Here is a 15,942-nt window from a genome sequence, read left to right on the forward strand (position 1 = left end):
CTGCCATGTGGGGACTAGGAATCAAACCAGGATCCTCTGAAAGAGCAGCCAGTGCTTTTACCTGCTGAGCTATCTCTCTAGCCCTCTAATTCCTTATATCTCTCTCCCTCTCTCTCTCTCTCTCTCTCTCTCTCTCTCTCTCTCTCTCTCTCTCTCTCTGTATCGGCACTCAAACTCAGGGTCTTGTTCATGCTAGGCAAGTACTCTACCACTGAGTGACAGCCCTAGCCCAGGTTCTACTTTCAAAATGACTAAATCTGCTTTCCACCCAATAGTGTCCAACGTCTTCTCCCAACTGAAGGTCTCCATAGCTTCTCCTTGTCACTGTCTCTCCTGACCCCTAGAACAAACCCACATGTGTGGGGGGGCAATGTGCTCGTAACAATAGCTGAGTCAGATCGCACCCTTTCTCCGCTCGGAACCTTCCCATGACTCCTCCACTCAAGGTGGCACATGACACCCATCTGGGCCTGGGCTGGCCTTCCCCTCTCCCTGTCATACTCACACCAGACTCCTCACTCTCATTGCAACGGGGTTGACACATTCCTGTCCTGGAGCCCTTCTGTCTAGAACACTTCTTCGGTTTTCCATCTGCCTTTTTATCATTTCTTCTGAGGTGCTCTACAAATGTCTTCTTGGTGGCCCCTCTGAGCAACCTATTTAAAACTGCATTCTCAGATTGGGGATTCAGTTTATCTAGCGTAGACAAAGCCCTGCCTTTGATTCTTCAGCTGGCATCTATGATCCCAGCACTAGGAAGGTGGAGGCAGGAGGATCTTAATTCAAGGTCATCCTTCGGCTACGTTACAAGTTTGAGGTTGGCTTGGAATACATAAAACTCCTTCCCCGGCTGGACATGGTGATACATGCCTTTAATCCCAGCATTTGTGAGACAGAGGCCGATGGAGCTCTGTGGGTTTGAGGCCAACCTAGTCTACAGAGTGAGTTCTAGGACAGCCAGGGTTACATTAAGAAAACCTGTCTCAAAAACAAAACAAAACCTTTGTGTGCCACTCCACCCACCCCTTCCACCCCAAGGGCAATCTCCAATGTCCCTTATTGGGTTCTAACCCCCTCTCCCACCTTCTAAGACAGTTTTCTTATTGGTAGGTTCCCTGCCTATCCTCCATGCTAGCACATCAGCTCCAGTAGGCCCAGGATCTTTTGCTAGATCCTTACTACGCATCCAGTCCCTGAAACAGTGCCTGGCACACATTAAATGTTCAGTCAACGGGTTGAATGAATGGAGGAGATGATAATGAATGAGGCACAGAATGCCCAGATGCATTTGGGGAGTGTTGAGAATACCGGGAGCAACAAAACTAGTTCCTCAGGTCAATGAAACTGTCAAGGTCATAGGGGATGGAGGTGGCTTTCTGGCAGTCACACACAATGTCTGTCTAGGGGCTCTTCTTCAAAGCTGGAAGCTGCAGAGTGACCTTTGTGTCTGACATGCCGTGGTGCTTGGCGGCTGTAGACAGAGGGCTGTGAACAGCTAAGTGGGAGTTATGTTCAGGTTACAGGAAAGGGAGCGGAGGGCCTGAGGAGTGGGCTTGCAGCTAGTGAAGTGGGGGCCTGGTTTGGGTGGAAGCAAGATGTCTGGGCAGGGAAAAGATCTTTTTGAACTGTAGTGAAAATGAAGCAGGAATGTACTGACTGGCCAAGGAAGAGGTGCTTGCTCCTTCAGGTTAGGGCTTCTGGGAGGGGAGAGGGTGGTGGATGGCCTGTAGGCTGGTGATCATTAGGAGTCCCAGAGAAATGATACCCATATCCGAGTCAGGTGGCAGGCACCTAGAATCCCAGCTACTCCTGAGGGAAGGCAGGATGATCTAAGTTTGAGGCCTGATCTAAGTGAGATTCTTATTAAATAACCAAGGTTGTGGGTGTGGCATGGTGGAATCCACCAGCGCGGGGCTGAGGGCATGGCTAAATGGTAAAGTGCTAACCCAGAGACAGCTGTTGTCTAGGAGCCCTGGTGAGGGACCATCGAGGCTCTATTGACGCTTTAAGATAGATGTTGGCTCCTTGCGGTGTCCTAAACAAATCCTTATGAATGAATTGTGATGACCCCCCCCACCGCCCCCATTTTACAGAGGAGAACTCTGAGGCTCAGACGTAAGCTCACTTGCCACCCAACCAACCGGTCGGTGACAGAGCAGAGGTTTGAGCCCAGGCCTCCTGATTGCAGAGCCCTTGCTCTCCGGGGAAGGAGGGTCTATGTAAGGGCTTCATCTTTGGTTGGAGAACTCCCTGCTCTAAGGCCTCTCCAATCTCCCTCAGTCCCACATAGATAGCGACTCCTCCTCCAGTCACAGCCACCAGGAAACTCCTCCCACAGCTGTCGCAGCGCCAATTGTCACGGTGGAGTCCACAACTGCCTTCCCACCGGCCACTCCTCCACAGCAGCGCCGCTCCTCTGCTCAGGTAAGGCTTCCCCGACCCTCAGCAAATCAAATCATTGTATAATCAAATAGAATTGTACTGCTCCCTAAACTGACCCTAGCTGAAACGCAACTGAATGAGAGGGGACACAGATCCCAGGAAATGGCCATCCTGATTTAGCTGTCTGTGGAAGTGAAACAGAGACCTGGGTTTGGGGCTGGGGGAGTAGTTCAGTGTTAGAGTGTCATGCAGAAGGTGCTGGAGATGCTGAGTTCAAACCCCAGTACTGGGGCAGAAAGAAAGACGCCTGGACTCCTGAGAGCGGGTAGGAGCTTTCAAGTGTCACTAGTCTTCTGGGAGATTCGAGGATCATCTACTTCATGCAGGGACTCGAGGGAGGACATGCACAGATTTCCAAACATGTTAGAAGATGCTGGAACTCATGGAAGGACTCCTTAAGACTGTTTCCTTTCTCCTGAAGGAGGGGCTGGGGGTTGAGTGTGAATGAACTTGGCAATCTTAAGCCACGGGGTGCCTACATTCATCTGTCACTGAGGGCATAGGCCGAAAGTCTAAACCGCGAAACCAAGAGAGTTTTGGGGGAACATAGTCCCTCTTGACAGATGCCTGTTTCTATATCCTGGGATTTTGGGTCTTCTGAACCTGGGTAGCCTATGGGGATTTTGTGAGTTGCAGAAGTCCCTAACCTGATCTCTATGTCCCTTGGCTCTGCAGAGCTACCCTCCGCTTCTACCGTTCACTGGTATTCCAGAAGCCTCAGAGTCTCTAGCTGGGGCAGGGAGCCAGGGCTGGGGCGGCCGTGGCTATGAGGACTACCGACGATCTGGACTACCGGCATCTCTTCCTCTGTCAACCTGTGTTGTGGGCTTCGTCAAGACTGGTGCATTGAGGGGTGCAGCCCTGGGTCCCCCAGTGTCACTCCCTGCCCCTCTCACTGAGGCTGCACCCCCAGCACCTCCTGCTCGTCCACCCCCGGGTCCGGGCCCCACCTCTGCTCCAGCCAAGGCCTCCCCTGAGGCCGAGGAGGCTGCACGTTGTGTGCACTGCCGAGCACTCTTCCGCCGCCGTGCGGATGGTCGTGGTGGCCGCTGCGCAGAGGCCCCAGACCCAGGTCGCTTGCTAGTGCGCAGGCTCAGCTGCCTGTGGTGCGCCGAGAGCTTGCTGTACCACTGCCTGTCGGACGCCGAGGGCGACTTCTCGGACCCATGCGCTTGTGAGCCAGGCCACCCACGTCCTGCTGCACGCTGGGCCGCTCTGGCTGCGCTGTCGCTGGCAGTGCCCTGCCTCTGCTGCTATGCGCCCCTGCGCGCCTGTCACTGGGTTGCAGCACGCTGTGGATGTGCTGGCTGCGGGGGTCGTCATGAGGAGGCTGCTCGGTGAGGATCCCTGGGCTGGTTTGAAAATCGGCCTGAAGACCCAAAATGGAGGATCCAGGACCCTGAACTCCATACGAACCTAAACCCCAAACTTAGGTACGTCTGGAACTTGGAGCTTGAATGGATTTGAGAGATCCCAGATCTGGTACCTGGAAACCAAACTTAGCACTAAGATCCCATACCCAGCTTCATCAGGATGTCTGTCAAGCGCACCCAGGAGTCCTGAATTCTGGATTCTCCCTCCCTCTTCCCCACTGAGGAGAATCGTGACATCTCCAAACATCTAAGAGGGCCCAGGAGTTCACACCCCTGAGACCCAGGGATCTTGGACCCCGATTCTGTCTAAATACCTAACCCAGACTCCAGGTCATACTTGACATTGTAAACACTCATATTACAGCCCCCAAATTAGTCAGGATTTGCTAAAACCTGACCCTTTATCAAATGACTTAGACCTTGAGACCAGAATCACCAGAAAACTGTCCCTGGATTTTCACCCGAGACCTGCTATGTCTACATCTGAATGTTCTTATAGCCCCAGGACCCGAAAACACCAAATCCTCCTGGGTTAGAGACGCTCACCACATACTGACCTGAAGTCTATCCACTCCCGAGAGTCCACAGATCTCACCATCCTGTTCATGTGCAAATGACTCAGACCCTACCGCTCCCCAGGCTTCAGATGCACCAGGTCCTCAGATAGCCTCAAACACGAGGTGTTTTCTGACTAAAATAACTTGGGAGGCCCTTTTCAGAGCTCAGCAAGCATCCAGATATTAGATACCAAGTTGTCCTGGGAGCCAGGGCCTGAACACCTATCTGCCCCTCAAGTTTTTGAGAACTTGGGTTTCACAGACGGTCTCTGAGGTTCCTGGTCCCCTCAGATGTAAGGCTGAAGGCCACCAGCACTTTGGCCCCAATGCACTGGTTTCAAGTGCTTGGATAGCCTTCCAGTTTCCTTGGGGCCTGAATTTTAAGAACCCAAATGTTGCCGGAGACATTAGTTTCCTTCTCTCTGCATTCCCTAATTCCCTTCCATCTGGGTGGGAGCCGGAATTTCAGAAGATGCAGTGGTCATGGCAACCCAGGCCTCTCATCCCTTGACTCAGCTCTAGAGCAATCCCAAGGTTCTTTAAGAGCGCTGGGTCTAAGACTCTGAGACACCAATCAACCCCTAGGTGCAGGATTCGAGCCCTCACAATCTTGATTGTTTTTGGCCTGAGACCTTGGTCCCTCTATACCAGAGACATTCAGAAACAAGAAGCCCCAGGGCCTGCACCTTTAGATGCCAGATTTTCTTGAATTCAGAGTACTTCGAGACTGATGAAGCCCCTAGATACCTCACCACCTGATCCCCCTGAGTTCTGCCATCCAGAGGGCCATAAGACCTCCAAGTCCCAGCAACAAGGGTTGCCACTTTATCCTGGGGGGACACTTGTCACCAGTGTGAATTCAGATTGCTGGAATCCTGGACCACCCAGCAGTGTTCCTGTCCCACCTCTAGGGTCTGCCATTGCCACAGAGGATTGTACAAAGTTGCTAAGCAGAGGCTGGCAGCTGCAGGGGTCAAGCAGAGACATCAGAGGGAGGCTCCCCCTTCTCTGCTTGCCACAACAGTACCTTTAGAGTTGACTTTTGCTCCACAGAAGCCCCATCATCCCTAACCTTGAAAATCTCCCTGCTGCAACCCCTAGTTTGTTCGGGTACATCTCTTTGTCAACCTCTTCTATCTCGGGAGTGGCTCTGGAACGTTCAGCACCCTTTCATAGCACTCTCCATGCTTTTCTTCTGGAGAAGAAGGGGGTGTCCCACTGTACATAGGACCTGGTGTCCTGGATAGAGAAACCAAGGTCTCCCAGCCAGGACAGTCTTGATGGTTTATGGGCTTAGGACTACACCTGGCCCTAAGTACCTGGGAATGTGCACTTAACCATTCCTGATTATCCAGGTTTGGGTGGCCTTGTGGGGATTCAAGGGATTAATATTTGTGCCACTTCCTTTAAATTATTAACTATTTATTGTATCCGGAACCTGTGATTCAGCTCTCCCAACCAGACCCTGGGATGGGTGAGAGAAATGGGGACAGGGGGTGTCCCTCCCATCCCCACTCTGTCCAGCTCTCATCACTGTCAGACCCATCAGAGCTGAGGGCGGAGGAACTGGGGGCTGGGGTAGCCTGGGTCCCCATCCCCCTCTCTGTGCCTCGGTCTCCCCCCTTCCATAGTGAGTGGGGGGAAGCTCCATTCTTAACCTACCTCATTTTGGGAAGGGATGGGATGGGGGACCAGAGTGCTGTATGGTGCTGTGAGATCTGATTAAGCAGTGGGGACTGGGGAAGGTTCCCTAGTCCCCCGCTCCCAGTACCCCCTCTCCCAGGTCCCCAACCCTGTTCCTTGCTGATACCCACCTCTGATCCATGATTACCTTTCATTGCCCCCATATCTGGGGTGCGTGGAGGGCTGAACCCTGGGAGCCAGGAAGACCTCAGACCCTGGAGCCCCCAGTTTTCCAACTGCTTGCCCCTCAGATTGGATGCTTGCCCCCCAGATTTTGGGGGAGGCATGCCAACATTTACCTTCCTGATCATGACTCCAAGCCAGTCTGTGACCTCAATATTGTGTCAGTGCAGGCTGAAGCGGAGGGAGAATGGGGCCCAAAGACCCAGCCTTGGCATTGGGGGAGGGGGGACTTGAGATCTGCTCCAAGAAATGCCTGTGACAGTGTCTTAGCCTGGTCTCTATTTGCATTGGCGCGCTCTGTCCACTTGTTTCCCGGAAGTGCTGCACTCCTGTTCTTTCCTTCTTCACCCTTTAGGCCCAGGAGCTAGCTGACCATCTAGCTGGGTTTTATTTGTCCAATCACTCCACTGCGTTTACTAAACACCTAGCATGTGTCAAGCCCCATAGGTACTGGTGGTGCTGCAGTGGGCAGCAGACATTTGCATAAAACCCTGCAGGGGAAGGATTTTGTGGGTGTAGCAGCCAGCACTAGTCTCTAAGGGGGATATATCTGGTAAATTGGGAGTGGAGTTAAGCAAGGGGCAATCCTGGGAGAGGGGGATGGAATGGTGGCAAGGTGTGCCAGGCTTCTCATGACATTGCACGGGCTTTGTTCCCTGAGCAAGTGAGATGGAGCCACAGGAAGGCTCCTGAGCATGGTGCGGATTTTCACAGGCTAGTTGTAGCTGTGTGTGGAAGACTCCTTGGGAAGGGGCCAAGCCGGTTCCCTGTGGAGGCTGCGGTGGTGCAGGTAATGTGAAAGAAATGGGGGTGGGGGGATAATGGAAGTTTTAAATGAGTCGAGATTTTTTTTTTTTTAAGATTTTAACTGCATTTTATGAGTGTTTGCTTGTATGTGTGCCACCTGGTTACCTGGCATCAGATCCCCTGGACTGGAGTTGCAGCTGTCAGCCACAGTGTGGTTGCTGGGAACCCAGGTCCTCCATAAGAGCAACAAAATCTCTTACTGAGCCCATAGGTTTATAGGTGGAGTTTAAAAGCAGCGGTAGAATACATTCTTAGCATGAGCAATGGCCTCTGTGCCAAAACATAAAGGGGAGTCAAGGTTAGTAGCTAAAGTGTTTGGGGGAAAGATTTAATTATTTGTAGGTACATGCGTGTGAGCTGGAGTTACAAGCGGTCATGAGCTTACCCACATGGGAACTTTCTTTTTTTTTATGTATACAATATTCTGTCTGTGTGTATGTCTCCAGGCCAGAAGAGGGCACCAGACCTCATTACAGATGGTTGTGAGCCACCATGTGGTTGCCAGGAATTGAACTCAGGACCTTTGGAAGAGCAGGCAATGCTCTTAACCGCTGAGCCATCTCTCCAGCCCCCAAGACTTGGGTTTCTTTCGCAACACCCACATGAGGGTTCACTGCCATCCATAACTCCATAACATCCATAACTCCAATTTCAGAGAACCTTACTTTCATGGGCATAGGACACACATGAGGTTCACATGTACACGTGCAGGTACAAACAATCGTGCACATAAAATAAAAAAGAATTTAAGTTAATCGGTTTCAAATGGAAAACCAATTTGACAGGAACATGTGTTGGTTAATAGTGAAAGGCCTTGGTGGCGCACGCCTTTAATCCCAGCACTCGGGAGGCAGAGGCAGGCGGATCTCTGTGAGTTCGAGACCAGCCTGGTCTGCAAGAGCTAGTTCCAGGACAGGCTCCAAAACCACAGAGAAACCCTGTCTCGAAAAAAACCAAAAAAAAAAAAAAATAGTGAAAGGCCTGCCTGCCTCTCTAAGATGATGCAGTTTCTGGGCGGCGCTGGTTTCTCCTTTCAAAGGCCCAGAGAGGCAGAGGTCGGACAGCACAGTGGTGTGATGTGAAAGGAGAGCCTAGCTGTAGTGGGAGGGGGCTGTGAAGATGTGTTGACATCGTTCTAACCCTCGGATGGAAGAAGCTGGATGAGCTTTTCGGTCTGGGGTCTAAGAGCAAAGGGCAGTCGGGCGTGGCACACGCCTGTCAACCAACACAAGGAAGGAGGAAGCAGGACCAAGAGGCCAGGCTGAAATACATACATATGGAGACCCTGCCTCAAGAACAAATTAAATTTTAAAAAGCAGAGAGTGGGAAAGAAAAACAGGTTGCCGTTTGTTTTTTTTATGTCCCCGAGAGCAGGGACACACGAGTCTCCCCCGACCTTGGGGATCCTAATCTCAAACTAAAATTTACAACCCCGGACAAGTTAGTTACCTGAGGGGCGCACGTGGCGGGCTACTGAGCCAATCGGAGCGCCGAAGCTCCTTCGCACGAGAATGTGATTGGATAGAGGCCGGGTGGGGCGGGAGGAGGCGCCCTCGGGGCGGAGCCTGTCCCAGGCGGAAAGGGGTGCGCGCCCGGGGTCCCCAGCCGAAGCTACCATGGATGGGGCCACAGTGGCCGGCGACCTACTGACTTTGGGGTAAGGGGTTCGGCGGTGTGGCTGGGGGTACGGGAAGGGCACACTCGCCCCGGGAAGCGGAGGCAGAGGGAGTCGCACTGACGCGCGCCCCGCCGCAGGTACGGTGCCCTCTCGGAGGCGGCGTCCCGGGGCCCCGCGTGTGCGGACTTCAGGGCGCTGTGCGCGCGGCTGGCGGCCGAGCTGACGGCTCTGGGAGCTCTGGAGCGGCGAGAGGAGGGCACCGCAGTACTGGGCGCTGGCCACGGTGCGTGAGGATCTGGGTGGACGGCGGGTGGAGCCGCGGCACCTGCCGCTCCTTTGATGGCTTCCTCGTCCCGCAGGCCCGGACGCAGAAGAAGAATTCCTGCGGCAGTTGACCGGCCTGCTGCGGGCGTTGCACTGCCCGGATCGCGCGCTCTACTGCGGAGACTGCCCCACAGTGCTGCGGGAGCCCGGCGGCGGCCTGCGCCTGCTGCGTGAGCCTGAAAGGCCCCGGGAGGCGGGAGTGGGCGGGGCCCCGGAAGTGGGTGGGTTCAGATCTGAGACTGGGCCCGGGGGCGTGGCCAAACCTTTGAGGGTCTCCTGAAGGCCGCCGGTAGGTGGGACCGGCTTAGGACTGGGCTGAAATTCTGAGGAAAGCCTCTGAAAGCTTTACTGAGTTGAGATAGACAGATCGGTCAGTCGGGTGGTTCTGAAGTGGGCTGGAGGAGGAGGAGCTGCCGCCTTGAAGTGGGTGGGCTTACTCTGGGGGATCTGTTCCTATTTTTAGGGTTTCTTTGCTCCGAGCTCCAGGCTGCCCGCCTCTTGCATCTGCGGCCCCAGCTACATGCTCGGCCTGTACAGTCCTTTGGAGAAGGGACAAAGGAGGGAAATGGCGTGGTTCAAGAACTGATGCTAACTCTTCAAGCACTGGGGCTCCCTAGACCAGTTCGTGGAACCCTGGCCAGCCAGCTACTTCGGGAGTTTCACGAGAAGGTAGAGAGACAGTCACCTCTTGAGCTACCTTACTTGGCGGGAGACTCCTGTCTTCAAAGCCATCTCTAGAATGACCCAATGACAGGGATGGTTTTAGAACTTTGGTCGCCATTTATTCTAACTTGCTTTTTTGCTGTGATGTAGCACTGCCCAAAACAAGTGTGAGGAGGAAATTCCAGCCCATCGTAGAGGGAACTCCAGGCAGGAACTGAAGTCGAGACCATGGGGGAATACTGTTTACTAATTCATTTCTGACTTGTTCAGCTACCTTTTGTTTTGTTTGTGTGTGTGTAGCCCACGGCCATGTGCCCAGGAATGGCACTGCCCATAGCAAACAAGGCACTCTTACATTAAATAGCAGTCAACAGGCATGCCTACAGACCAGGCTGAGGGAGCACTTCCTCAAGTTGAGATCCCCTTTTCTCAGGTCTCTCTAGATTTGTGTCACATTGACAAAAGCCCTTAACACCGTTGTTGCCTCTGAGGCCCTGGGGAGCTGGAGTACTTAAGAAGGTCCATTCTGTTTGTGTCTCATTGGCTCCTGATTCCTTCCACCAGATCTCTGAGCTGCTGCCTCGCATGCCGCCAGAGTCCATGCAGCCCCTCCTCAGCTCCCCGCTGGATGCGTCACGATGGGTAAGAGCATGTATAGATGCCTGTGAACAGTATCCTCACCCAGAGATGCCACCCGTGCTGTGACCAAGACCTTTTCTCCTAGGAAGCCCTGGAGACCTTGTCCCAAAGCCTGACAGAGCAGTACTGCTGCCGCCGCTGCCTCCTTCTGAAGCGTCTGGATCTTACGACATCTGCCTTCCACTGGGGTGACCGGGCAGAGGTGTGGGGCCCTTAGCCAGAATAAGCAGGGCGTTGGGAAGCACAGCAGCAGGGTGGAGGGGCAAGGGAGAGAGACCACCTTAGAACCTTGTGAGATTGTTTTTATTGCATGTGTTTTGCTTACATGTGTATGTGCATCATGTGTGTGCAGTATTCACAGAGGCCAGCAGGGGGTGTCAGATCCCTTGGAAGCAGAGATGGAGATGGTTGTGAGCTTCCATGTGGGTACTGGGAACTGAAGCCAGGTCTTCCAAAGAGCAGTCAGTTCTCTCAACTGCTGAGCCATCTCTCCAGTGTACATTTAGGGATCTTTTCTAAAGGATTTATTCATTTTTCCCTTATGTGTATGTTTTTATACGTGTGTGTGTGTGTGTGTGTGTGTGTGTGTGTGTGTGTGTGTGCGCATGGCTGGTGCTTGCAGGGTAAGGGAAGGGCATCGGATCCCTGGGAACTGGAGTTATAGAGGGCTGTGAGCTGCCCTATGGGTGCTGGGACTGAACCCTGGTCCCCTGCAAGAACAGTCCCTTCTCTTAACTGCCCAGCCATCTCTCCAGCCCACTCTTTAGAATCTTAGAGTTCAAGATTTCTTGACTCTCAGGGCCTCAAGGGCATTCTAGAATGTTCTCCATGGGAGTGTCTTCAGAACTATTCCCCAGTGTAATAAAATGTAGTTAAGACTATCTTAATTGTTGTCAATACTAGGTACCCGGAACTGGGTAGGTAAATTAGGTTCATTTTGGCTCATGGTTTTGGAGGCTGAAACACATGGAAACTTGGGCAGTTTGTGGGACTTGCATGCGTCTCCTCCAAGGTCAGTCCCTGTGACCTTGATATGTCACCAAAGGTCGCTCTCTCACATGGTCAGCCACTTTTAAGATTTTGTTTTTGCCTCTTAACTTGCCACGTGGCTGAGGATGACCTTGAACTTCTGACCACTTAGCCTCTGCTCCCTTAGTGCTGAGATGATAGTTCTTGTGCCACCATGCCCAGCTGTCTGTCACAGCACATGCTCCTTGGCGAATGACTCCCTCTGAAGCATACAGAGGCCCTGGGTGGGGACGAGCTCTTGGGCTCCTTCTCCATAGATGACCTTTCCCCCACTTCAGGCCCGAGGAGAAGCCATGAAGGCAGTGCTGTTTCCAATCCGAGGACTTCTGACACCAGAATCTAATGTCTCTGTCGCACATGTTCTGGCTGCCCGAGCTGACCTTTCCCGTCTGGTCCCAGCTACCAGTGTGGCTTCCCGCCGAGGGACCAGCTGTGCCATCAACAAGGTGGGCCCATCTTGGGCAGGGGAGAATCTGAACATCCTTGGCCTTCAGATTGGTCTTCTGGGGTTTCCCCTGGTTCCTGGCCTCTGGAGCTAACTGGGCACAAACTAACCACTCTCCGTAGCAGAAGGAAATTTTCTAATTTTTTTTTGAGATAGTCTCATGTAGCCCAGGCTAGCCATGTAGCCAACTCATTATGTAGCGAAGAGTCAGCCTCGAACTCCCAGTCTTCCTCCATTCCCAAATGCTGGGATGATGGGATGCATGAACACACCCCTGCTTTTTTTTTAATCTACAGAAACTCAAGTCTAATCAACTTTCAGGTGCTTATGGGTGATGTGCCAGACCGTGGGGGCCGCCCAGATGAGCTGGAGGCACCCATGCCTACCTGGAGAAGCCGAAGTGAAGATGGAGGAAGGGGAAAGGCTGGCCAGCAGCGCTGGGGTCGCAGAAAGAAGAAGAAGTAAAGGGTCTTGGAGGGTCGGCCAGAGGCTCTGCTGGGTTCTGATGCTGCCAGTAACCTTTGAGAGTCACTGGGAGGGTTTTCCTTGGTGCCTAAGCTAGGCATTCCCTGTTGTAGAGAGTCCCTGCGCTTCTTACACCCACCCATCCCTTAACACTATGAACCATGTTGTCTGAAAAATAAATTTAATTCTTTTGATGATTATAGAATCTGTTTCTGTATAGGGACCAGCTCAAGGTGTGTGTGTTTGTGGAGGGGCAAGGGGAGTTTCTGTCCCCAGGTCGGGATAAGCTTTTTGTTTCTCATGTGGGTGTGGGGAAAGACACATTGAAACATTGGACACACACTTTACAGGTCTAGGCATCTGGGACACAGCGGGATAATATGGGTAAACATCTCTGCCTTTTGGAAGCTCTTTCCGGGAGGAAGAACAGACGTTCAACAAGGCCAACAGGTGAAATGTCTAGTTCATTAGAGGACCAAAGCACCATGGAGAAAGAGAAAGCAGCAGGGGAGGGTCAGACTGCATGTGTGTGACATCGCTGTGGTCACCTGAGCAAAGCTCTGGAGCAGGTGAGCCATGCAGACCTCTGACAATGAGCATTCCAGAAGAGGGAATGGCTAGCACAAAGGCCCGAGGTAAGTATTTTGGGGCATGTCCTAGGAACATGGAAGCCATCGTAGGTGGGAGAGGATGGGCAAGGAGGGGAGATGTGGACAGGGAAGACAGGTGCTGGGGACAGATCTTACAGAGCTTTGTAAACCTAAGACTGGGTTTCACCTTGAGCAAGCTGCAGGAGGCCCCGAGCAGGGGAAGACATTTCACACACTGCCCACACCGGCCTCTGTCCTGACATTGGTTAGGACTCTGTCCCCCTGTTCTCACAACCTCCAGACCCGTGCCATCAGTCAGTATGGTCCACTGGTTCACAGCTTCACTTGGAGCTTGAAGCTTTCGTCTCCTTATCTGGGAAGTGGGGAGCTGGGGAGATGATGTGACAAGAGTCCAAATCCATCCAACACAGAGCCGCAGGTGCTAAGTGAGGCGGGAGGGAATACGGCTGGCAGTCAGTGCAGTGCAGTGCAGAAGAACCTTTTCTAGGGGAAAAGACTCCAGATGCTGTTCAGGCACTGGGCTTCGAGGAAGCTTTGGGCGGTGAAACTGGTGCTGGGAAGGGCACCTGGAGGGAGAAGAACGCACAATGAGGGGCCTTCATTTCTGTAGGGGACAGTTCACAACCAGGACCCGGCTCTCACTCAGACTGTGGCTAAATGACCAATACTCCCAGATGAAATCTTTGCCTTTCAGGAGTGGAAATTGTTCCAATAATATTTATTGTAGCTTCTGACATATTTGGTCTTATTTTTGTTGTTGCTGTGCGGGAAGGGGAGGGAGACATCATGTTCCACGTGGACGCTATCAATCCTGACCCTAAAGAGCAGGTCAAGGACTCCTGGGTAGGCAAGTGCTCTTGGCCTTGTTCTCACTTGACCTTCTTTTGTTTCTTTGAAACATGGTCTCTCACTATGACAGTCTGACTTGGATCCTCACCATGTAGCCCTGAAGTTGTGGCTGTTCTCCTCTCTCAGCCTCTTCAGCGATAGGAGTATAGGTTTGCACAACCATGCCTAGCTTTTGCTTTTCCTCCCTAGGTCTTTGTTTTTGTGCTAGTAACTACCCAATTTTGTCACCTGAGTATATTATGACTGCTATTATTTCTCTGCCAACACTGAAAACTAGTCAGTGTCCACTGGGCATGGCGGCTCATACCTATGACACTCTGGAACATAAACACAAGATGATTGTGAGTTTGAGGCCAGCCTAGGTTACAAAGTGAACTGGTTAGGTTTTGCCATCTTCACACAAACTAGAGTCACCCGGGCAGAGGGAACATCAATTAAGGGATTGCTTCCATCAGATTGACCTGTCGACATGTCTGTAAGGCATTTTCTTGAGTAACGACTGATGGGGAAGGAGGAGGGGGAAGGAGGAGGGGAAGGCCCACCCCGGTGGGTGGTCCTGGGTTGTGTAAGAGGAAGGTGAGGAAGCCATGGAGAGCAGCATTCCTCCTCCATGTTCTCTGCTTCAGTACCTGCCTGACTTCCTCCAAGAAATGGACTGTGACCTGGAAGTGCAAGTCAAACAAACCCCTTCTTCCCCAAGTTGATTTTGGCACAGCGGCAGAAAGTCACCCAGGACACATAGTGAGATACCATCTCAAAAAAAAAAAAAAATCTTTCCTTTTTTTTCCTTAGTGTCTCTAACCTCCCATCCAGGTGACGGAGGATTTTTATATGGTTTTGCCTCTCTGTGATTCCCAGATCTGTCTGGTTTATCCCAGACAAATAGCCTTCCTCTCCTGGATGCAGCTCGGGACTCCTTACCATCTCTGCCCCCTGGGAAGAGTGTGAGGACTCCGTCTGGGTCCAAGCGTGGCGGAGGTGGCAACCAGACTCAGCATCCAGCGATAGTGTGTAGGAGAGATTTTCCTCAGAGCCTGTTTGGGATGTGAGGGGTGGCAGAGATGTGACTCCATCCTCTGGGCCTTCCTCCCGGGCAGGCACCGTGTTCTGGGTCTTACCGCAGCTGGCAGGAGGAGGTGCGGCTGGCACAGGCGCCCCTGGGGGACCAGGCTCACCCTTCGTCTCTGGCCTCTTCTTGCACTCCACTCTGACTTGGTCCTTGCAGTGTCGGTGACAGCACAGCCCACAGTCTGGGGGGAAAGGAGCTGCTGAGCACCCCATTCTTCCAGCCTGCAGGTCGAGAGCCCCCCACACACACTTACCCCGACAGCGATAACCTTGCTTGGTGACACCCCAGAGCTGAGGAAAGAAAGAATTGGTCAGTCAGGCTAGAGGAGGGCACATGGGAGAAAGAGGATGGAAGCCAGTAGGTTTTGAAATTTCTTAAGATTCTCAGAATTCACCAAAATTATAGGAACTTGGAGATTATCTCAAACTTAGGGAATCAAGTAGGGTATTACAAATGGGCAAACTGCTGAGTTAACGAAAATGTATATCCTGTGGATAGGGGCTGTGTGTCATTCACGTCTCCAGACCAGCACTGCCTGGCTCATGAGCTGTGTCAAGTGCAGACCTGGCAGTACATAAATAGTGAGATCTGTAGTTTCGTCTCAGTTTAATGATTAAGATTTGTTCACTATCAAGAATTTGAAGCCAGGTGTGGTGACCATACCTATAATCCCAAGAGGCTGAGGCAAGACTGGGCTACATAATCCATTGAATTTTGTGTGTGTATGCATTCTGAGGATTGACTCAGGACCTTGTGCATGGCAGGCAAGCACTCTACCACTGAGTTAAATCCCTTGCCGTATAAAATAAATTTGAAGCCAGTCTGACCTACATGGGAAGACCCTGTCTCAAAACCCCAAAATTTGAGAGAAAACAAACAAAAATAAAAGATGTCTTTAAGTTGGAAATGAAGAAAGCTTTTGGTGGTCCAGGGTAAAGGATCAGAGAGTGATTTTGGGGACCAGGTTTCTCCTGGAGCTCCATATGTAGTAGACCAGGCTGGCCTCGAACTCACAGAGCTCTGCCTGCCTCTGCCACTTAGATGCTGGCATTGAAGGTGAGCGCCACACCAGCTGGAGACCGATGTTTAAAATTTGTTTTAGCCAGGCGGTGGTGGCGCACGCCTTTAATCCCAGCACTCGGGAGGCAGAGGCAGGTGGATCTCTGTGAGTTCGAGACCAGCCTG

The 15,942-nt window shown here is 52.3% G+C and overlaps 3 protein-coding genes across 6 annotated transcripts in view; 2 read left to right on the forward strand and 1 right to left on the reverse strand.

Moving 5' to 3' along the window:
• Spred3 (sprouty related EVH1 domain containing 3) overlaps positions 1 to 6,502 on the forward strand; it is an 11,520-nt gene extending 5,018 nt beyond the window's left edge. For all 3 annotated transcript variants that reach the window (XM_026786389.1, XM_013351575.2, XM_005361295.2), the window contains exons 5-6: positions 2,281 to 2,424; positions 3,118 to 6,502. In XM_026786389.1, the coding sequence (XP_026642190.1) occupies positions 2,281 to 2,424; positions 3,118 to 3,783 (810 nt within the window). In that variant the 3' untranslated portion in view covers positions 3,784 to 6,502. The remainder of the gene's footprint in view (positions 1 to 2,280; positions 2,425 to 3,117) is intronic.
• Positions 6,503 to 8,626: 2,124 nt separating this feature from the next.
• On the forward strand, positions 8,627 to 12,405 carry Fam98c (family with sequence similarity 98 member C). Of its 2 annotated transcripts, none has more exons than XM_005361296.2 (8): positions 8,627 to 8,702; positions 8,801 to 8,946; positions 9,023 to 9,157; positions 9,451 to 9,656; positions 10,215 to 10,292; positions 10,375 to 10,491; positions 11,597 to 11,764; positions 12,085 to 12,405. In XM_005361296.2, the coding sequence occupies exons 1-8, from the start codon at positions 8,662 to 8,664 to the stop codon at positions 12,226 to 12,228; spliced, it is 1,035 nt and encodes a 344-aa protein (XP_005361353.1). In that variant the 5' UTR covers positions 8,627 to 8,661; the 3' UTR covers positions 12,229 to 12,405. The 2 variants fall into 2 exon arrangements, with proteins under 2 accessions (XP_005361353.1, XP_026642322.1); XM_026786521.1 differs by having other exon boundaries at positions 8,636 to 8,702; positions 12,060 to 12,185.
• Positions 12,406 to 12,534: 129 nt separating this feature from the next.
• Rasgrp4 (RAS guanyl releasing protein 4) overlaps positions 12,535 to 15,942 on the reverse strand; it is an 18,657-nt gene continuing 15,249 nt past the window's right edge. The window contains exons 14-17 of the mRNA XM_005361316.2: positions 15,011 to 15,047; positions 14,807 to 14,938; positions 14,610 to 14,722; positions 12,535 to 13,405 (exon numbers count right to left, since the gene is read on the reverse strand). Of these exons, the coding sequence (XP_005361373.1) occupies positions 13,349 to 13,405; positions 14,610 to 14,722; positions 14,807 to 14,938; positions 15,011 to 15,047 (339 nt within the window). The 3' untranslated portion in view covers positions 12,535 to 13,348. The remainder of the gene's footprint in view (positions 13,406 to 14,609; positions 14,723 to 14,806; positions 14,939 to 15,010; positions 15,048 to 15,942) is intronic.

This window comes from Microtus ochrogaster, linkage group LG4 (assembly GCF_000317375.1).
Source record: "Microtus ochrogaster isolate Prairie Vole_2 linkage group LG4, MicOch1.0, whole genome shotgun sequence".
Lineage (NCBI taxonomy): Eukaryota > Metazoa > Chordata > Mammalia > Rodentia > Cricetidae > Microtus > Microtus ochrogaster.

Excerpts from the sequence above, each read along its gene's own strand:
- Fam98c (XM_005361296.2), top strand. The coding sequence starts at position 8,662 with ATGGATGGGGCCACAGTGGCCGGCGACCTACTGACTTTGGG. Across the intron at positions 9,158-9,450 it reads CGGCGGCCTGCGCCTGCTGC|GGTTTCTTTGCTCCGAGCTC; the intron begins GTGAGCCTGAAA and ends TCCTATTTTTAG. Across the intron at positions 9,657-10,214 it reads TTCGGGAGTTTCACGAGAAG|ATCTCTGAGCTGCTGCCTCG; the intron begins GTAGAGAGACAG and ends TCCTTCCACCAG.